This window comes from Sturnira hondurensis, unplaced genomic scaffold (assembly GCF_014824575.4).
Source record: "Sturnira hondurensis isolate 20B ecotype Veracruz unplaced genomic scaffold, ASM1482457v3 Scaffold0015509, whole genome shotgun sequence".
In the NCBI taxonomy this organism is placed as follows: domain Eukaryota; kingdom Metazoa; phylum Chordata; class Mammalia; order Chiroptera; family Phyllostomidae; genus Sturnira; species Sturnira hondurensis.
The window spans coordinates 9,672,964-9,694,762 of record NW_028088140.1 but is presented as its reverse complement, the minus strand read 5'-3'; the positions used below and the strand labels follow the sequence as shown (position 1 = coordinate 9,694,762).

Here is a 21,799-nt window from a genome sequence, read left to right as displayed (position 1 = left end):
GCAAGAAGGGGCTGGAAAGAAGTATTCCAACTCATGAAATCCAAAGACCTACATCCAAGATTGCTCTATCCAGCAAAGATTTCATTTAGAATGGAAGGGCAGATAAAGTGCTTCCCAGATAAGGTCAAGTTCAAGGAGTTCATCGTCACCAAGCCCTTATTATATGAAATGTTAAAGGGACTTATCTAAAAAAAAGAAGATAAAATATACGAACAGTGAAAGGACAGCAAACTCACAGTTATTAACAACCATACCTAAAACAAAAGCAAATTAAGAGGACAGCTAGATCAGGAGTGGAGCTACAGAAATGGAGATTACACAGAGGGGTAGCAACAGGAGAGTGGGAGGAGGAGAAGAGGGGAGAAGGTAGAGAGAATAAGTAGCATAGATGGTGGGGAGAAAATAGACAGGGGAGGGCAAGAGTTGTATGGGATATGTAGAAGCTAAAGAACTTACAACACATGGACATGAACTAAAGTGGGGGATGATGGGGGAGGGGTATGCAGGGCAGAGGGGAGTGAAGGGGGGGAAATGGGATAACTGTAATGGTATAACAATAAAATATATATTTTTAAAAAGAATTCTTGGGTGGGCAGGGCAGAGAGACCAATGGAGGGGAATGGGGACAACTGTAATGAACAACAATAAAAAATTTAAAAATATATATATACAGGAATCCAACAGTGAAGGGAAAGAATCTGAGACTCAAATCAACAGTTTGTACCAGAAGGAAAAAAGAAACATTCAACCAGAACAGAATGAAGAAATAAGAATTTTAAAAAATGAGACACTTAGGAATCTCTGGGACAACTTTAAACATTCCAACATTCGAACCATAGGGTGCCAGAAGGAGAAGATGACGAGCAAGAAAGTGAAAACTTACTTGAAAAAATAATGCAGGAGAACTTCCCCAATGTGGCAAAGGAAATAGACTTATGGTAAGCCCAGGAAGCTCAGAGAGTCCCAAAGAAGTCGGACCCAAGAAAGCACACACCAAGGCACATCATAATTATATTACTTGAGATGAAAGGAGAGAATCTTAAAAGCTGCAAGAGAAAAGGAGACAGTTACCTACCTACAAAGGAGTTCCCCTAAGACTGTCAGCTGATTTCTCAAAAGAAACTTTGGCAGGCGAGAAGGGGCTGAAAAGAAGTATTCAAAGTTATGAAAGGCAAGGACCTACATCCAAGATTGCTCTATCCAGCAAAACTTTCATTTAGAATGGAAGGGCAGACCAAGTGCTTCCCAGATAAGGTCAAGTTAAATGAGTTCATCATCGCCAAGTCCTTATTATATGAAATGTTAAAGGGACTTATCCAAGAAAAAGGAGAAGATCAAAACCATAAACAGTAAAATGACAGTAATCTCACAACTATCAACAACTAAACATAAAAAAAACAAGCAAACAACTAGAATCACAGTAATAGTAATCACAGTAATCTAGTAATAGAATCACAGAAATAGAGATCACATGGAGGGTTATCAGTGGGGGAGGGATGGAAGGAGAATGGGGGAAAAGGTACAGGGGATAAGAAGCATAAATGGTAGGTACAAAATAAACAGGAGGAGGTTAAGAATAGTTTAGGAAATGGAAAAGCCAAAGAACTTAATATGTACCACACATGGACATGAACTAAGGGGGAGGGGAGTTAATGCTGGTGGGAGGCAAGGTGTAGAGCAGAGGGGAATAAAAGGAAGAAAAAATATGAGACAAGTATAATAGCACAATCGATACAATACACTTTAAAGAAATCTGATTTTTAATAGGTAAAAGATAGGAAGGGGCTCTTCACCAAAAATGAGAGACAAAATGGCCAAGTACACAAAATGATGCTCAACATCATTATTCATTAGGGAAATGAGAATTATAAAACCACTAGGATACCCACTAGATACTGCATACCCACTAGAACTGTGAAAAGACTATTTAACATTGGCAAGGATGCAGGACAGACGTAACTCTCATGCACTGCTGGTGGAAATACAACATGGTACAGTCAATTCGGAAAACAGTGAGCAGTTTTTTATCAAGTCAAACATGTACTTACTGTATGACCTAGCAAAGCCTGTTCCTCATGAGGACACAAAGAGAAATAAAAACATAGTTCCAAACAGAGATTTGTACAAGGATGTTGTAGCAGCTCATCCCTGGTAGCCACAGGTTAGACACAACCCGAAAGTCCTTCAGCTGGTGAACAGATAAGCACACTGGGGCGTTGCCATACAAAGGAACACTACTCAGGAATTAAAAAAAGAAAAACAAATTACTGATACACACGACAACATAGGAAATTCTCAAAAGCTTACGCTAAGTGAAAGAAGCCAGACACAAGGGATACACACTGTATAACTCTCTCACATGAAGTTGTCCAACAGGCTAAGCTGTAGGACAAAGCAGGTTAGTCGCTGCCAGGGCCCAGGGAGGAGGTCTAGTGGGGCTGACTGGGAGGGGCACAAGTGAACTCTGGTGGGTGGGGAGGCAAAGGCTCTGTACTGTGGTGGTTGCAGTGGCTGCATGGCTGTGTGCATTTATCAAAACTCACTCACCTATACACTTAACATTAGTCAATTTAGCACATGTAAATCAGACCTCAGTAAAACTGGCTTTAAAAAATCAATGGCATGAGAGAAAGAAAATTTGTTCAGTAAAAATGGAGAAAGATAAATGTTTTCAAGCAGCAGCAGAATGAACTAGGGAGAAGCAAGCCACATGGAAGGATATGGTGATTCAGGGTTGGAATAACCCACCAAGGAAGAGTGGGATTTTTTGCCTCAATGTTCAGAGAGAGAGTGTGTGTCGAATGTGAAAAATATACCTCTTTTGGCCCTGACTGGGTAGCTCACTTGGCTGGAGCACTGTCCCTATGCACCAGGGTTGTAGGTTTGATCCCCAGTCAGGGCATATGTAAGAATCAAATGCATAAATAAGTCAAACAACAAATTGATGTTTCTCCTTCTTTCTCTCTTTCTCCCCTCCACTCTCCCCCTCTCTCCCTCTCTGTCTATCTTCTTCTCTTTCTCTCTCTCAAAAAATAAAAATAAATACTTTCTCTTTCTTTCATTAGAAGAAACCGAAAATGAGAAAGAAAGAGAAAGCTAAGACACAGGGAGGTAAGCAAACGAAACAATGTAAGTGTCTAAAAGGCTGGTGGAAGTGCAGGAACAGCTAAGGCTGTCTGTGGGATTCTTCAAGCTTTGCACATGCATGACGATGAAGCGCCAGTCATGTTCTCGAACCTCTTAAATATCTGCAAACTAAGAAGGGAACAGATAGACCAAAAATAGATTGCTGGTTGTCAGAGGCTAGGAGCTGGGGAAGGTTGGACAGTGATTTCTAAAGGGCACAGGATTTCTCCCTGGGGTGATGAAAACATTCTATATTTGACTGTGGTGCTGGCTGCACCACCCTGTGTATATACTAAAAGGAACCCAACTAAGGAGTGGGATGGGATGGGAGTAATAGACAGAAAACTGTTCTTGAAAAATAATTAAATAAATTTTAAAAAACAACTGTACACTTCAAATGTGTGTATTGTACAGTGTCTGAATTATATCTCAATAAAACTTTTACCAAAAGAAATTATTTGCATTTATTTGCAAATTATCTTAATTTATTTGCTAAATTATTTGTACAACAATGTGAATGTACTTAGTGCCACAACACTACACACCTAAAAATGGTTAAAATGGTAAGTTTCATGTTATATATATTTTACCACACTCAAAATAAATAAATAAAAACAAAAATCAATTGTAAGCCATATACTGGCAACAAACAATTAGAAAATTAACTTTATAAAATAGCATTTACAGCCCTGGCTGGTGTAGCTCAGTGGATTGCATGTGGGCCAGCGAACCACACGATCGAGGTTCAATTTCCAGTCAGGGCACATGGCTGGGTTGCAGGCCAGTTCCCAGCAGGGGATGCACGAGAGGCAACCATACATTGATCCTTCTCTCCTCTCTTTCCCTTCCCCTCTAAAGATAAATAAATGAAATCTAAAAAAAAAAAGAAAACATCTTTCCTGATAAGCATTTACAATAGCACCCAAACCAAAAGTACCTAGGAATAAATCTAATAAAAAGATGTGCAAGGCCTCTATGCTGAAAAATGTAAAACATTAAAACATTGCTGACAATAAATAAAGAATACCTAAATAAATGGAGGCACATATAATACTCTTGGATTAAAAGACTTGGATTAGAAGTATTTAAGATGCCAAATCTCCCTGACTTGATGTATAAATTCAATGGAATCTCAACCAGAACACCAGCACTTTTTTAGACATTGACAAAATGATTTTAATATGTATACAAAAAAAAGTGTTGAACCTACAAAAGGTTGAACAAAATGTGTTGAATCTACAAGGCGACCCTAACAACAGAAGAACAAAGGTGGAGGACTTACACCACCAGATGTCAAAACTCATTTTAGAGCTACAGCAACTAAGATACCATGTAGCACAGGGATAGAGGAACAGACCTCTGGAACAGAGGAAGGTCCACCAACAGACACAAATACATAGTCACACCGGATGGATGACAAAGGAGCCATAGCAGTTCACTGAGGGACAGTCATCTCTCAACAAATGGGGCCTGATCAACTGTACATCCATATGTAAGAAAAATAAACCTGACTCTACCTCACATGCCACATGTAAAAATTAATCTGAGATGGATCACAGACCTAACTGTGAAAGATTTTTTTAAAAAGTTTCTAGATCGCTTCTCGGCCTTTTGGCTAAGATCAAGTGTAGTATCTGTTCTTATCAGTTTAAAAAAGTTTCTAGAATTTAAAAAACCAAAAGGAGACTATCTTCACAACCATGGAATAGACAGATTTCTTTAAACAAGATACATAAAAAATCAATATCTTTCTTCTCAGATGACATGATTATTCATGTAGAAAATCTAAAAATAATCAACAACCACCAAAAACCCTAATAGAACTAATATGCAATTCTATTATAGTGAGGTTGCAGGATATAGGTTTACATGCAAAAGTTTATTGCTTTTCCAAGCACAAGCTTGGACAAAGTGAAATGGACAACTGAAATCTGAAATGAAGAATATACCATCCACACCAGCACCGGCCCCAATAACTGAAATACTTAGGTATAAATCTAACAACATATGTACGAGACCTATATGAGGAAAAGATAAAATTCTGGTGAAGGCTGTGTTTCTTTGCTCATTTTGGCAGCCTCACTGTGTTTGTTTCTATGTATTAGGTAGAGTCAAGAAATGGTGGTAGAACAACTGGACATCCACAAACAAAAAATGAATATAGACAAAGACCTTACACTTCTGCCCAAGGACTCATGATGTGTTCACTGACAAAGCTGAGATTTGAACTCTGGTAAACCCAATCCAGTGCCCATGAGCTTAGTCTGTGCACCATGCAGATCTCCATTATGTGCAGGTCTCACATAGAGGTCTACTATCCTTCAAATGTGTGAAACAGAGCTGCCATGACTAAAATGATCAAACCCATAAATGTTTCATGAAATGTATAGTAGCACTTTTCACCAGTAGTATAGTTTGTGTTTTCTCAGTCAATAGAGAACAAACATAGCAAGAAATTATGGAAGCATCCTTACCATGTTTGGTATTACAGTTTTAACACAAGTCATGCTGGTAAGGTTCTAACTCTTCAGTTGGGTGCTCTCCTGCCAAGTTTCATTACGTTCTGTGTTACCTAACGTGCATGCACACGTGTCTGCACATACTCATCTTGCATTCTTTTGAATGATCCAAATACTAAATATTTTTTCAATGTTTAAGAGCACTAACAATCTGTGAAGAACAAATAGCACCTTTAAAAAACAAGGTGTCCTCATGTGTGAAGGATGGGCCTAGCATTAAGGAGATGACCCAAATGAGCTCAAGATGGCTTGTTTTGGCAATGACAAAACTTCTGACCTTAGCATGACTCATCTACAGGGTACAGTGGATGATTTTTTTAAGTATGCTCTCTTTCTCTAGCAAAAAGGGAAAATTTTCTGAAGGATTTTGAATGATTGAATACCATTGAAAATAACTAGATTGTTAAATATCTCTGATGAGACCACTAATTCAAACGAGCTAGGAAAGGGGTAAGGAACAGGAGGGAAAGAACAAAACACCCTTGTACTTCTACATGGAATATGTGTAAGTTTTACAATCAGAAGAATGTAATGTAAATAACCAGAAATCCTGCTCAGAATTTCAAGCACCCAATGCCCACTGCCCTCCCCACTCCCTCCCATCTCCCAACCCCCATACCCACTCATTGAGTGGGTGAAGAGCTTTCTTGCTGAAAACTTATCCTTCTTGTCCTTCCCCTTTCCCTTCTACCCTAATTTTCCCTTCTCTTATAGGCCTCTGTATTTTTAGCACTTTGTCCCAATTGCCGCCACTGCACTGATCACGTTAGGGTGATGAGCCTTATGTGTTAACCACCTGCTTGAAGGCAGGCACCATGCCAGAGAGCTGACATACACTGCCTCTTCTTTAACCATCACAGCTGCCCTCATCAACAGTGTTACTGCCCCAATAACCCGTCCCAGATCAAATGGTTAGTACATGGGCGACCCAAGTCTTTGCTTACTCCCATGCAGGTGCTCTTTCTACTGCTATTAAGTTACCCATTTATGCAATGACAGGCTCATCTTAAGTGCTCAATTAATATGTGCTGACAGGAATCAAAAAGACATGGACTTATGCTGTTCACTCCCAATAAAGAAGAAGGTGCAGAAAAGCATTACTCTAAAGGTGAAGTTGTCTCTTCCATCCCAACCTTTTCTGCTGAATAATACACAATGGCCCTAGCATTAAAAACTAGCACATGCTGAGACTAAGCAGGTACATGAGATAACAGTAAGCTCACTGCCATACCTGTGAGCCAGCAGCCTACCCTCCATCCCTATCACCTGGAAGTTTGGAGGGTTTTGATACCATATCCTTCAATGATATTCCCAGTCATCTAAGGAGAAATGTCTTAACCTGATTGGTGTGTCTCAGTGGCTTGTTGATGGTCCTCCTGCAAACCCAAAGGCTGCGGGTTTGATTCCTTATCAGGGCACAAGACTGGGTGGCGGGCCAGGTCCCTGGTTGGGGAACCAGCAAAAGGCAACCTACTGATGTTTCTCTCACACATCCATGTTTCTCTTCCTCTCTTTCCTCTTCCCATCCCCTTTCTCTAAAAAAAAAAAAAAAAAAAAAAAAGTAAAAAAAAAATTTTAAGGAAAGAGAAATGTCTTAGTTGTGGCTAAATTCATTTGCTGTAAATTGCTGGAGGCGCCAGTTTTATTTCTTCTGCATCTCCTTTCAGTAAAATTTGATCAGAAAGGATAATGATGAATTGAATTACCACATTATGTTAAGGTACTGAAATTGCACGTGTAACAGCCCTTTTGGTTACCTAACCTAAATGGGACAGTTTGCCTACAACAGCACAGTGCCGGGCCCATAGCCAGTGCTCAAAAAATGTATTATTGGAATAAAATTCATATAGCCAATGATTATTTGATACCATTCACCAGGCACTATGCTAAACTGGAGTTAAGTGCTTACCAAAATCAAGACCCTCTCTACAAGAATCTTTTCGTTAAAAAGCAATTGTTCCGGTACCCAGGTGCTGCAGAGCTTTGACCCACCACACTGGCGATCTACCCTCCACAGATCCATAAGCACTTGGGGACCAAATAATAAGAAAATACACCATGCCACGGCCTTTAGTAAAATGGAACGACTTTCATTAGTTGAAACCATTTTTTGTTTTTAAATATTAACCTAAAGAGCAGTTTAATTATTGTCAGGGACAGACCATCCAATACATGCCCCGTATAAGAATCCTTAGCTCGGCGAGTCATTTCTTGCAAATCGACTGCTCCAAGCACTTTAAAGAGCTGAAGGAGGTACGTCTTCCCGGATCTGGGAAAATTGAGCCTGTTCTCGTCCTATTCCGTGCACTGGGGTAAGCGCTCCTCACTCACTGCGCCTCCCCCGGCTCCCCAGTTCCTATTCCTTTCCGGTCTTCCTCCCCTATTCGTTAAGTGTCCTTGCAGAGCAAACGCAGGGAGGACATCCGCCTGTATTTACTGTTGGCACTTATAAATACGCTCGTCTGGGGTCCCAAGGGAGACGGACGCGCTGCCACTGATATCCCGCAAACCACTCAGTGCAAACCACACATTAGGCTGCCAAGTAAGGAGAGGATCTGGCTTGGCAGGCTAAGTACCGGAGTGATGTAGGGGCTTGAAGAAGGATCTGGAAGAATCCGGTTAGACCGGGAAGCGGGAGAGCCCAGGAGAGCGTGGTGCCGGGGGGAAGGGCGGTCCTCAGATTCCGATGATCCCTAGAGAGGGGGTAGGAGGGCCGGGCAGCCAGCTGGAGGAATGAACCACAAATAGAAAATTTCACATTAGCCCCCACAGCATTATAGCCCCAACCCCCTTAGCCGCCGGTGTCTCGAGAAACTTCTCTACCCCCACCCCCTCGGTCCCGCGCTCCCGCTCCAGCTCCTCCCAGCCCTCCCCGCGCGGCGGATGGGACCAATCGCTCCCTTGGCCGCTCAGTACCCACCTACTTCACCTCCCCAGCCGGGCTCAGCTGCAGGCGGCGAGCGCGCGGGGAGCCTGAGGGGCTCGAGCCTTGAACCAGTTACTTTGCAGGTCGGAGGCTGCGAAGCCGGCGCCCGCACTCAGGTGCAGACAAGCCGGCGGCTGAGAGGGCTTGTCTCGCGCCCTCTGCCCAGCTCCCAGAGTAAACGGCGCTCGGAGCGGCCATGACCGCCGAGGAGATGAAGGCGGCCGAGAGTGGGGTGCAGCCGGCGCCCCTAGAAATCGAGGGAGTGGACATCAGTCCCAAGCAGGATGGAGGCGTGCTGAAGGTAAGGGCGGGGACGTCGGGGGAGCACGGAGCTCCCATCGCAGCCGCCTTCCCGCCGAGTCTAGAAGCCCCCGGCCGAGACACGGGGCGGGGACGGCCGCCTCTGCAGGCTCCGGGCGGGTCGTGGAGTGCTAGTGCAGCCGGCGGTCAGTTGCATTGCCTTTCTGAAATAGGCTGCGTAGTCTGGGAGTTGAGAACGGCCTCAGGCTCTGAAGGGGGGGTAGCCTAGGTGCGCGGACCTACTTTTGGCTGTTATTCCAGCCCCCTTGGAGACCCGAGGTTCGGACCTAGGCCCCCCAGCCCTGCAGCGTTTACTGCGGCGTTCCCGGTGCAGTGGGGCGGGGGAATGGGGGAGGGACGGGCTCGCCGGTGCACGCTGAGCCGTAACTAGGGCCCTTGGGCAGCGTGCACCCGGTGCGGGGCCTACTGCGACCTCGCGGCTGCGGCCAAGCTGCCAGCTCCATCCCTGCCAGCCGCAGCCTGGAAGGCCCGGGCCGCCTTCACCGATGGTGGCGCAAGAACTCGCCAACCCTTGGCGATTAAGTATTAGCTAGGACCAGAAGCGGTCACAAGAGTAATTTCCTGTCCCAGAGCCTTCTGTGCAACTTGGCCCCCGGACCTGGCCTCGAGGAAGATTCTGGTACCCTCCATCCTGTCGTTAGTCGTTTTCTAAAGGCTGGGACTGAGCTAGGTCACCCTCTCAGCCATGCTGTATCCCTTCCCCCAACCCCGGGAAAACGACGGAGCGGTGCACCCTGGGACCTGTAGTTCCTCCTTGCACCTTGGACCGCCCTCCACCTTCCTGATTTGGGACCTAAAGGAGGTGCTTTGCTTGGGAGCCTGCTGCTATGCGTGAGATAGGCAAACCTCCTGCAGTCCCTATCTGCTCCACAAATGCATGTGACTTTCCCCCCAAGATCTTGGAATCTTAGGCTGCTCTGCCGATGGGCATTTGGCTTTCACTTCTCACTCCAGGGTCCTAGTGATTTCTACCAAGTGTTTATTCCAGGTCCCTTTTATCCACTCCTTTCCCTAACTTTTCTACTCAATCCCCTGTCTGTCCTATCATGGAACCCTTCCTTTAGAAGGCATGACATACCTAACAGGTGGCCCATGGGAGGGACCTTTGATAAATGTTAAGGAAAAGAAGCCTCGTCTTTTAAATTCCTGGGAAATAACTCTTACCCCAGAAAAAAAGGACTTAAACTAGCCTACCAGTCAGGAATGCTGTGTCCAGAGTCTGAGTTAAGGGCGTGATTGGGAGCCCCTCTGCTGGTCCACAATCTGGTACATTCCCTCTTTCACAGGCTTCATTACTCACATTCCTCTCCTCATCTCCAAACCCGACTCTGATCGGAGGGTCACTGGCATTTAGGAGAGTGAGAACATAGAGCGTAAATACTTCTTCCTTTGCTGCTGATAAACTTTACCAATTGAGTCCTCCAACGACTCTGACAGAGATGGTCATCACTCCAAATAAGGTCGAGAGAGTTTGAGTGACTGTCCAAGATCATACAGCAAAAACTTGAACTTGAGTCTTTTGTCTCCAGGGTTTGTTTTCTTTGTTTTTGTTTTGTTTATTTTTTAAGAGGGAGACTTATTTGTTCCACTTATTGGATGCTGCTTGTGTACGTGCCCTGACTGGAGATCGAATCTGCAACCTTGGTGTGTCGAGATGACACCGTAACCAACTGCAATTACGTGGCCAGGGCTTATCTGCAGCTTTTCAAACCAAGTCATGTTACACCTCAAGAAAGATGGGAGGTCATTTGGTTTCTAGCCAGGCTTTGTATCAGAATCCTTTGACGTTGGTCCCTTGACTCTGTTTACAAGGAAACAGGAGACTCCCTCTATGTACCTGTCAGAAACGTGCAGGCTGGTTTGTGCCTCTTTCTGTTCCCATCCCCATCCCTGTGTACTCACCTTCTCCCCCTTCCTCCCAGGTCATCAAGCGAGAGGGGACAGGCACAGAGATGCCCATGACTGGGGACCGAGTCCTCGTTCACTACACTGGCTGGTTGTTAGATGGCACCAAGTTTGACTCCAGTCTGGACCGCAAAGACAAATTCTCCTTTGATCTGGGAAAAGGTAGGCAAACCAGGCTTGGTAGCTAGGTTTCCGGGAGGATGTGAGCGGTCACAAGCAGGGACCATGTTTTCAGAAGCTTAAGGAGGAATGGTTTGGTGCAAACTGCTGTTTTTGTTGTTGCTGTTGCTCCTTTTTCTCCCACTGTCCTGTATCTCCACTGATTCCTCTCCTCACTCTGAGCACCTCACTTCTTCTTCAGAAGGGACTGCCTTGTTTCTTGAACATCTTTGTTCCAGAGTTGAGCGGTTTGGTTTTGGTTTGGTGTTTAAGGGGTCTGAGATGACAGCACTGGTTGCAGCCACACGTTTCTCCCTTTCTGGTTCTATTCCTAAAGAGTGTCCAGCTTCCCCTCAGGCATCGTACTCTAGGGCCACCAAGTCCAGTCAATTCCCTGCCAAGGAGGAAGGACCTCTTTCCTTTCTGTACCTACAGGGGAGGTCATCAAGGCTTGGGACATTGCTATAGCAACCATGAAGGTGGGAGAAGTATGCCGCATCACTTGCAAGCCAGAATATGCCTACGGTTTGGCAGGCAGCCCTCCAAAAATCCCTTCCAATGCCACTCTTGTATTTGAGGTAAGTGTCCAGCCAGAGAGCAAGGCATAGAGCCAGCCTTACCCCAGCTCAGGGCCTGGCTGCCCTCCAGTCCTTCCTGCCGCTCGGAGACAGTGTAGCCAAAGCTAAGGGTCTGGCCTTAAGGGGCAAAGAGAAATGGCCAGGATAGTTTGGCTTTGCTGCTGCCAGAACTGAGGCTACAATGGAGGTTTCAGGTGGGAAGAAATGCCCATGAACCCCTGTTCAGACTCGAGGCTGTATGGGCAGAGACATGTTTATCTCAAGAGTGGTGCCCAGAGGAGATGAGGTATAATTTGAACTGAAAGGAGCCAGGAGGTCAGAATGTGCATGCAGTTACAAATGACAGTATAGAATATTGGTGTCTAGAGATAGGAAGGGGGAGATGCCTCCCCTTGTGGGTCAGGGAGGTGAGGAAAGTTTCCTCTGAGGAGGTGGAACTCGACACTGGTCAGTCTGCAAGTAGTTGAGCCCTAATCACCAGTAACGACTTGGAGGATGTTCGGAAGACTGCTGAAAGATGTTGGGTCATTTCTAACGCTGTCCAGCTAGGCTTCTCAAGTAGCTGAGTTAGGATCGACTAGAACCTGCCCTTACTGTGCAGAGCAGGGAGCACATAGATCGATCTCCTGAGGTTAACTGAAATCTGGGTGGCCCGCCCACCTCCACCAAAGTTGAGACCAGGGCAAATCCTGAGAACTTGGCAAAAGTGCCACTTTGTTCACTCCTAGTGTGGCTGCCCTCCTGGTCAGACCTCGTCTGGCAGTTGGGAGGGACTCTTCTAAATGAGAGAGAAGTTGTGTCTTACTGTTGACAAGTTAGTGCTGACAGGACTTGTCTCCCTAAACCTTGTTCCACAGGTAGAGTTGTGCGAGTTCAAGGGAGAGGACCTAACAGAGGAAGAAGATGGAGGAATTATCCGGAGAATACGGACTCGGGGTGAAGGCTATGCCAGGCCCAATGAGGGTGCTGTGGTGGAGGGTGAGAACACCAGGGCGTCTTGGGGGCAGGAAGTGATGAGACCATAGAGGGATGCTGATGGCATCCTTCTTCAGTCGCCCCCTGGCTCATGCACTTGGTACATTGCCTTTCTTGTATGCCAGTTGCACTGGAAGGGTACTACAAGGACCAGATATTTGACCAGCGGGAGCTCCACTTTGAGATCGGCGAGGGGGAGAGTCTGGATCTGCCTAGTGGGCTGGAGAAAGCCATTCAGCACATGGAAAAAGGAGAACATTCCATTGTTTACCTCAAGCCCAGGTAAGGAGTGGGCTTGGTAGAGCAGGTGGGTGAATCGAGGTCAGAGATCTACATGTCCCCAGTGAGTTAAATGACTGGTCTGTGTATCCTCTCCTCGGTACGTGTTCACTGCCCCCACAACCTCATGCGTGCTCACTGTGCCTCTGGGCACAGCAAACATAGGCCATTATGGTCTTTTCTCTGTATTTAGGAGCGTGGCCACAACTGTCCACATCTCCTTGGATCAAAGCATAGTTTTTTCAGTCATGGCTGCTGCAGACTCTCTCCTTCACCGACATCAAGGTTTTCGTGTTCCATTGGTTCGCTCCCTCGTTGGTGATGTTTATGGAAGCACACTTATCTGTGCCATGCACGGTGCTGACAATTTCTAGTTTCTCAGAGACATTGTTCCTGCCACCTACTGCCTCATTTTTCAGTGAGATGCCAGTTCAGTGAGTAGTCATGCCAGTGTATGCACAGCCTGAGCTGTCACAAGGGTGTGTAAGATAGTAAGAGAACAAGTAATGTGTTCGGAGGTCAGGGAAGATTCAGCCACACAGGACGTGGAGGTACTTCTTGGGAAACAGGAAGTCTTTCCCTGCGGAGCAGGTTAACTGCTGATGAGATGGCTTAGAGGCCTTTTCTGCCCCCACAGCTATGCTTTTGGCAGTGTTGGGAAGGAAAAGTTTGAAATCCCACCAAACGCTGACCTGAAATATGAAATCCGCCTCCAGAGTTTTGAGAAGGTGAGTTGGCTCAAGGTCCTCCCCATCCTGAAGTCGCCTCCCACCCTGGAGGTGACTCTGGGGTCACTCACTGACAGTTCTGTTTCTTCCCTGGGGGATGGCAGGCCAAGGAGTCTTGGGAGATGAATTCAGAGGAGAAGCTGGAACAGAGCTCCATAGTGAAAGAGCGGGGCACTGTGTACTTCAAGGTGAGCCAGCAGCCATGGTCCTGAGGACACACCCAGGGAGGGCTCCTCTGGGCCCATCTTTGCCCACCGATGGCTGGGGTCCGTTTCTGCCAGGGAGTGGACAAGTGGCACCTGCAGTCTTCAGTTAGTGCAAGACAGCTGGTCTTGCCTGGGGCATTGGGGATGGGCAGGACTTGACCATGGATCACTGATGATTGTGGGGTATGACAGCCTGGTGCCACCGAGCCTCAATCCCGTTCTAGGAAGGCAAGTACAAGCAGGCTTTACTGCAATACAAGAAGATTGTGTCCTGGTTGGAATATGAGTCAAGTTTCTCTGATGAGGATGCACAGAAGGCATGGGCCCTTCGGCTAGCTTCCCATCTCAACTTGGCCATGTGTCATCTGAAACTACAGGCCTTTTCAGCTGCCATTGAGAGCTGTAACAAGGTGAGGCCCCTTTAAAGACATATTGGAGCAACATTCACAGGCAAGGTTGGGGGCGAGCTGCCGGCGTGTCTAAAAGTTGCCCTCAGTGACTAAGGTAGGAATAAGCAGGATATACCATTGGAAGCTCAGCGATTCAGGACCCAGAGGCAGGGAATGAGAAGTAAGCACTTTAGTGGAAGGAGGCAGTTGACCCAGAGGTAGAAGGACACACTGGATGGGAAGAGCTACTTAAGTGTTGGCTTCACCCCAGTTCTTAGCCTCTCCCTCTTACATACCTTCCTCATTCTAAAGAATTCAGAGATCCTTCCCCATCTGAAGACCTGTTTTCCCTCTCTGCCTCTTGGACTGGAAGAGATTCCTTTGCAGACCTTGGTCTTGTCCATTTAATGTCCCAAGACTCATTCTTTTACGGGTGGAACCAGCCATTTGCATTCCCCACCATCCTGCTGAGGGTACCTTGGAAACCTAGTCTTAGCCAGGTGAGCTACAGGAGGTGAGGTCTCACTGTTGATTCCTCCTCCATTATTAGGCCCTGGAGCTGGACAGCAACAATGAGAAGGGCCTTTTCCGCCGGGGAGAGGCCCACCTGGCAGTGAATGACTTTGACTTGGCACGGGCTGACTTCCAGAAGGTCCTGCAGCTCTACCCCAGCAACAAAGCCGCCAAGGCCCAGCTGACTATCTGCCAGCAGCGGATCCGCAAGCAGCTTGCACGGGAGAAGAAGCTCTATGCCAATATGTTTGAGAGGCTGGCTGAGGAGGAGAGCAAGGTAAGGATTTAGACAAGTGTAGGGACAAGGTAATGTCTCTTCTGTACATCTCATCTCCTTGTCCTGTGCCCAGCATAGCTGGTGTAGGCTCTTTGTCCCTGTGGTTGTCTGTGCCAGTTCTAGAAACCAGATGTTGCCCTCATCCCTGGAGCAGTGGCATGGATGTTCTCCCTGAGTAAAAACCCCTGCTGTTGGGACTAGCATTCCTTGGTGGTCAGGGCAGGAAACCACTTGCAAGCCCTAGAGGTCAGGAGTTAGGTGCCCATTGTGCTTCCCAACATGTGTTCTTGGTCCCTTTTTAAAATAGTAATGCAGTTACATAGTTAAATTCAAATTGTACAAAAAGAATGTATAGAGCATAATCAATAAGATTTTTTCTTAAAAAAAGAATGTGTAGGAAAAAGTCTACCACTGCTCAAAAGCAACCGATGTTACCAGTTTTTGTGTCATTTCAGGATATTGAATACATTTATAAGCAGACACATTGATGTTTACTCCCTTTTCCCTAATAAAAGGCAACATACTCTACCTGTTTTTTATACCATGCTTTCTTGATATCAAACCTGGATACTTATTTTACATCAGTAACCAAAAGAGCTTTCACTTTCTTTCTTATGCTTATGTAGTTAGCATTTGATTGTACAGATAACATCATACCTTGGGCCCTGGCTGGTGTAGCTCAGTGGATTGAGCGCGGGCCTGCGAACCAGACGATCGCGGTTCGATTCCCAGTCAGGGCACATGCTTGGGTTGCAGGCCAGTTCCCAGCAGGAGCCAGTTCCCTGCAGGGGGTGCACGAGAAGCAACCATACATTGATGTTTCTTTCCTCTCTCCTTCCCTTCCCCTCTAAAAAGATAAATAAATAAAATATTTAAAAAAAAAAAAAAACATCATACCTCATTTACCCAGTGCCCTATTTCTATTCAGTGTCCTAAACCAGCACTGTCCAATAGAAATAAAATGCAAACCACATACATAATGTTAAATTTTCTAGTAGCTGTATTAAAGAAAAAGAAACAGGTGAAATTAATTTTTTTAAGATTTTATTGTTTTTAGATAGAGGGATAGGGAGAGAGAAAAAACATCAATTGACTCCCTCTCGCACCTCAAACCAGGGACCTGGCCCACAACCCAGGCATTTGCCCTGACTGGGAATCAAAATGGCAACCTTTTGACCTCAGCAGGCTGACACTCAACCCACTGAGCCACACCAGCCAGGGCTGAAATTAATTTTAATACTTTCTAGTTGACTCAGGGCATCTAAATATTGCAATATGTAATTCTTTTAAATTGAGTTCATGTGTTTTAGACTAAGTCTTCAAAATTCAATGCTTGTTTCATACTTAAAACATAAATTTGAACTAGCCATATTTTTAAAATTTTTTTAAAGACTTTTTTTTTTTATGTTTTAGAGAGAGGAAAGGAGGGAGAAAGATGAAGAGAAACACTAATGTGTGGTTGCCTCTCACACACCTCCCACTGGGGACCTGACCCTCAACCCAGGCATGTGCCCTAGACTGGGAATCAAACCAGTGACCCTTTGAATCGCAGGCCTGCACTCAGTCCACTGAGCCACACCAGCCAGGGTGTGATCTAGCTGTATTTAAAGTGGTCAGTAGCCACACGTAACTACCATGGTGGACAAGTACAGGTCTAAACAGTATTGTAAGAAATCACTTTATAAATTCATAGTTTTAAACACATGCAAGTCTATCTTCTGGACACATCTCGAAAAGTAATTGCTGTGTCTGTGTAATTCTGCTAGAAGTTAACGTGTACATTTTTGGAGGGATATTTTGTCGTTTTTTGGTTGGTTGTTTAGATTTTATTTTAGACAGGGAAGGGAGGGAAAAAGAAAGGGAGAGAAACATCAGTTTGTGGTTGCCTCTCACACATTCTCCAACTGGGAACCTGGCCTAGCCTGCAACCCAGGCATGTGCCCTGAGTGGGAATCGAACAGGTGACCCTTTGGTTTGCAGACCAGTGCTCAGTCCACTGAGCCACACCAGCCAGGACAATGTGTATGTTTTTCTTTTAACTTGAGAATGAGTATGTGTGGGTACAGACTATATATACATGGTGTCAGGGTGCTAGGTATGTCTTATCAGATAGGTTGAGTGCAGGCAGGCAAGAATGGGGACATGGAATAAAAGTCAGCCTCAGCCCAGGCTGGTGTAGCTCAGTGGATTGAGCGCAGGCCTGCGAACCAGACGACCGCGGTTCGATTCCCAGTCAGGGCACATGCCTGGGTTGCAGGCCAGTTCCCAGCAGGGGATGCCCCAGAAGCAACCATACATGATATTTCTCTCCCTCTCTCCTTCCCTTTCCCTCTAAAGATAAATAATAAATAAAATCTTTTTTAAAAAAAAAGTCACCTTTCTCATCAGGTGACTGGACCAAATGAGAACTGGAATTCATCCTCTTTCTTCTCACAGGCCAAGGCAGCAGGGGACCATGCTGATGCAGAGATGAAGGATGAGCACAAGGATGTGGCAGGGAGCCGGTCTCAGGTGGAAACAGAGGCATAGCCTCTCCCCAGCCCTATTCCTGCAGCTGCCTGCTTCCCCTGCTCCCTACTCTGCTCCACCCTGTTCGTTTTGTAAAAAAACGAAGAATTTTCAGTGAATTAGACCTTTATTTTTCTATCTGGTTGGATGGTGGCTTTGGGGGAAGGGGCAAAGGAGTAGGCTGGGGGGTTGAGGTAGAGGATCATTTTAGGTGTTTTACCCCTTCTTCCCCTCCCCCTTCCCCCATTACACATGAACCAATATCCATCCACACATACTCATAAGAATGTTAATTTATTTTGCTTCCGCTTTTTGCTTTGTCAATTTGTCAAATGGTAGAAGGGGGTTAGTGGTATGGATGTGGGGTCAGATGTGAAACCAGGGTCTAGAGGGAAACCTCCTGGGCAGCCATTTTCCTCCTCTCGGTCCATTTCAAAATGTGTGGCCTCCATGTGAGTGCTAGGGGCATGGGAAAAACCACTGTTGTGCCCATTACCTCTCTCTGTTCCCTTCCTCACCCTGATGGTGTAGTTGTCTTCTGGTGTCATGGTGACCACCCCCTTTATCCCTTCCCAGTATTTCCTCTCAGACCTGTTTGCCTTCTCAGCCAGGTCATGTCCCCCACCCTCCTCACCACCTCAGCCTCTCTGCACGTTGCTGAAGGTCTGGGCCTATCTCAAGTTCTGCACTTGAGCAATAAAGTGGAAACAATAAAACCTGTTTCAGACATCCCTTTTTGTTTTGGCCTCAGAGGGTGGGCATTGGTGGCCACCTGGGGATAAAATTAAGGGAGTTACCCACCACATACATCCCCAGTCCTGCTCAAATGCAGCCCCTGATAGAGAAGCTGTAGTTGGCCTTTGGGGCCCCACACGGGCTGCAGTCAGGGCCTTTCTGAGGCCTGGCCATCGCTTCCAGCACTGCCCCCAGCAGCCTGGCAATGTTGCCAACTGGTCATCTTTCCAAACACAAAGAGGAACATGTGAACATCTAAAATATGGGGGCTACTTGTAATTATTGTCTGTTTATGCCTGACTAAGCAGAAAGCACAAGCGTCTTGGCTTCTTTAAAATCCCAAAAGTCACTAACACCTGTCAGAGACCTTTTCATGATGAAGATGAAGCAGGAAGAACAGTCCTCAAGCCAGGGAACACAGGCGCTTAGGGCTGTTTTCCAACTTCCTTCTGGGCCCTAGCAGGGAAAAACTTAATGGCTTTTTTTTGTTTTGACCCTTCATCCCTATAGCATAGGGTCCTGGGGAGAAGCCAAGGAGCACAGGCAGCAGAGTGACATCCATGCCCCTATCCTGTGTGGGCTGTTAAATTCCTAACACAGTGACAGCTAGCGTGCCTACCCACATGCCTGCAGAGTTCCTTCCGGAAGAATTTTCTCCATACTTTTACTATGGAAGATGAACTTGTGTGAAAAAGTTTTGCCAACTCATACAGAACGGCTGGTGCTGGAGCAAGAACTAGAATTTGGGCATTCTGTTTTGCTGGTGTCCTCACTTTCTCTTTTGGTGGATTCACATCATCATCCTGGGCTTGGCACTTGTGTCTTTGTGTTATTCCCAAGTTAGATGCGGCCTTGCAGCCAACAATGACGGCTAGCCCTCATTAAGCATGGTATAAGCCTAGCACTAGGTGAAGAGCTTCATGCAGATTCACATCCTTGCAAACCATCCTACAAAGGATGTATCACCCCATTTTACAAATGAGGGAACCAAGGCTGCGAAGTTACTGGAAAGGTCTGCCTGGAATGTGAGATCTCAAGCAAATCCAAAGTCAGCCATGAGATTCCTGTAACCTTGGGCAAGTTGAGTCAACTGCAAAAATAGGGAAACCAACAAAGTGCTCGTGAGGTTTCTTCCAGCTTGGAGTGCTTCTATAGGAATTTAAAACAATCACTTGTGCCCTACCTGGGTAGCTCAGAGCATCATCGTGATACACTGAGGTTGTGGGTTTGATCCCAGTGTGGAGCACATAAAAAGGAGTCAACCAATGAATGCATAAATAAGTGGAACAAATTGATGTTTCTCCCTCTCTGTAACATCAATAAATTTAAATTTTAATAAAAAAATGAAACCACCACTTGTGTAGCACCTTGTAGCTGGACAAGTCTTGGTTTATGTGGCATTCTAACTGTCCTGTGAGGGTGTTTCATTAAACTGGCCGGAAGTCTAAGGTTAAAGATAAACCCACCATCTACTCAACTCTGCTCTGGATCAATGCTCAAATTCATTTTCCAGGTAGTTGCACCTTCCTCACCAACACTTAAATCTTTCCTTATGGAGAGGATGTGCTTGAATGAGGAAAACTAGTAGCAACCAGTACTTTCAGCTGTTAGTGCCAATTTTCAGGTGGTTTCTGGAAATTTTTAAATTGGGTTTATCTTCCGAGTGCTGGTTCAAACATCAAGTTCTACAAAGTTTATCTCCCAACCACTGTATTTCCAGCCTCTCCATCCTATCAAGTCCCTCCCAAACATCACTGCACCTCCAGCCTGCTCTCTTGTCCTAAGGTACTTATATTGCATTCCCTCGCGGCCCACCTACATTTCACTCTGCACAGCATTCAAAATATCCTTCCAACTGCTTAACACACTGTCAGTGATTTCCTATCCCACTTATGCATAAGATCTGAACCTACCACAGGCCACAAACCCCTTTAAGGTGTGGCCTAGCCTGCCTTACATAATTCACATGCAACTCCATTCTATCAGCCACACCGTCCTGAGAGTGAGCATAAGGGTGAATTGTATTATCTCAGAGAAAGAATCTGTAAAAGACATCAGTGGGACTAGTAAAAAATAGTGCCTTTTGCCCTGGCTGGTGTAGCTCAGTGGATTGAGCACGGGCCTGTGAACCACATGATCGAGGTTCGATTCCCAGTCAGGGCACATGCCTGGGTTGCAGGCCAGTTCCCAAGAGGGGACACACCAGAGGCAACCATACATTGATATTTCTCTCCCTCTCTCCTTCCCTTCCCCTCTAAAGATAAATAAATAAAAATTTTAAAAAATAGTACCTTTTGCCTTGGCTAGTGTGGCTCAGTGGATTGAGCGCCAGCCCGCAAACCAAAAGGTCACTCCGCATCAATCCAGGTCACATGCCTGGATTGCAGGCCAGAACCCCAGTTGGGGGCATGCAAGAGGCAACTGATTGATGCTTCTCTCCTCTTCCTTCTCTCAAAGTAAATAAAATCTTTTTTAAAAATAGTACCTTTTCAGAAAACATACTGGGAAATTGAGAATTACACAGTGGAAAACCACAATGAGCTATCACCTCACATCTGTCAGGATGGTTGTTATCAAAAAGTCAATAACTAATCAATGTTGGCAAGGGTGTTGAGAAAAGGGAAGCTTCATACACTTTGGGTGAAATCGTAAACCGTCTATCCAGTCTGTTTATCCAAATGTCGATTCACTTGTCATCAATTCATCATCTACTTCTCAATTTATTCATGAAAGAACATCCAGACAGATAGGTAATACTGTTGGTAGCATATGACATAAAATAAACAACTGGCTCATTTAGAAAAAATAAAAACAAAACTATTCCTTCTGTATAAATGATCAATCTTCCCTTGGCAAATGCAGAACACTCAGGGCTTTGTAACCCTTAAGTTGAAATAATGGGCTGAGGGCAGTGCTGAACAAAGACAATGTAAGACTTGGAAGGCACTCTAAGAAAAACTTGTCCTCTTTCAGGAAAATATTGCTGACTGTGGCTGTAGTTCCCCAGCTGCTTGCCAACCTCAGATAACTTGAACACACCAACTATCCTCATTAAATCTAAGAATCATAAAATCTTACTATCATATAATGAACACTAAATATGCCTTGAGAGGTAAAGTAAGAATGAGATTCAAAAAGTGTTTCTGAAGGGGAATGATCAAGAAAAAGCAATGCCTTCATGAACTTTGAGTTCTTTGGCTAGAAGAAACTAGCCATACCCTATTACCAACCCCCAAAACATGTATGCTTCTTAGGATTGCCTGTTCCACTGTTAGAAGTGCTTCACACATAAAATGGTAGTGGTTTTATTTTTACTGAGGTGAAATTTACATAAGAAAAAACCATTTTAAATTCAGCGGCACTTAGTCCAATTACAATGTTGTACACGCAGTGTAGTTCTAAAACATGTTCATCATTCTGTTTTAAACTTATTTCTTCGTGTTCTTCAGTGACAATGGAGAACTACTTATTGCCCCAACAAGTGTGGTTCAGTTGGTTGGGCATCTTGCAAAGTAAAACGTCACCTGTTTGTTGCCTGGTCAGGGCACATGCCCGGGTTGCAGGTTTGGTCCCCAGCTGGGGCACATAATTAAAGGCAGCTGATGTTTCTCTCTTACATTGATGTTTCTCTCACTCTCGTCCTCTCTTTCCAAAA

General features: G+C 45.4%; 1 protein-coding gene and 1 pseudogene across 2 annotated transcripts; both read left to right on the top strand.

Moving 5' to 3' along the window:
• The first annotated feature begins 4,721 nt into the window (after nucleotides 1–4,721).
• LOC119000032 (uncharacterized) lies at nucleotides 4,722–4,818 on the top strand (annotated as a pseudogene).
• Nucleotides 4,819–7,858: 3,040 nt separating this feature from the next.
• Nucleotides 7,859–18,129, top strand: FKBP4 (FKBP prolyl isomerase 4). Of its 2 annotated transcripts, XM_037064741.1 has the most exons (11): nucleotides 7,859–7,957; nucleotides 8,738–8,872; nucleotides 10,815–10,959; nucleotides 11,392–11,534; nucleotides 12,392–12,512; nucleotides 12,635–12,791; nucleotides 13,426–13,516; nucleotides 13,621–13,704; nucleotides 13,947–14,132; nucleotides 14,662–14,901; nucleotides 17,338–18,129. In XM_037064741.1, the coding sequence occupies exons 2-11, from the start codon at nucleotides 8,768–8,770 to the stop codon at nucleotides 17,428–17,430; spliced, it is 1,365 nt and encodes a 454-aa protein (XP_036920636.1). In that variant the 5' UTR covers nucleotides 7,859–7,957; nucleotides 8,738–8,767; the 3' UTR covers nucleotides 17,431–18,129. The 2 variants fall into 2 exon arrangements, with proteins under 2 accessions (XP_036920636.1, XP_036920635.1); XM_037064740.1 differs by lacking the exon at nucleotides 7,859–7,957 and having other exon boundaries at nucleotides 8,538–8,872.
• The last annotated feature ends 3,670 nt before the right edge of the window (nucleotides 18,130–21,799 follow it).

What these genes read in the sequence shown, in the direction of transcription:
- FKBP4 (XM_037064741.1), top strand. Translation starts at nt 8,768, where the DNA reads ATGACCGCCGAGGAGATGAAGGCGGCCGAGAGTGGGGTGCAGCCGGCG. An exon ending in TGAGGGTGCTGTGGTGGAGG is followed by an intron (nt 12,513 to 12,634) that starts GTGAGAACACCA and finishes CTTGTATGCCAG; the next exon opens with TTGCACTGGAAGGGTACTAC. An exon ending in TGGCTGAGGAGGAGAGCAAG is followed by an intron (nt 14,902 to 17,337) that starts GTAAGGATTTAG and finishes TTCTTCTCACAG; the next exon opens with GCCAAGGCAGCAGGGGACCA.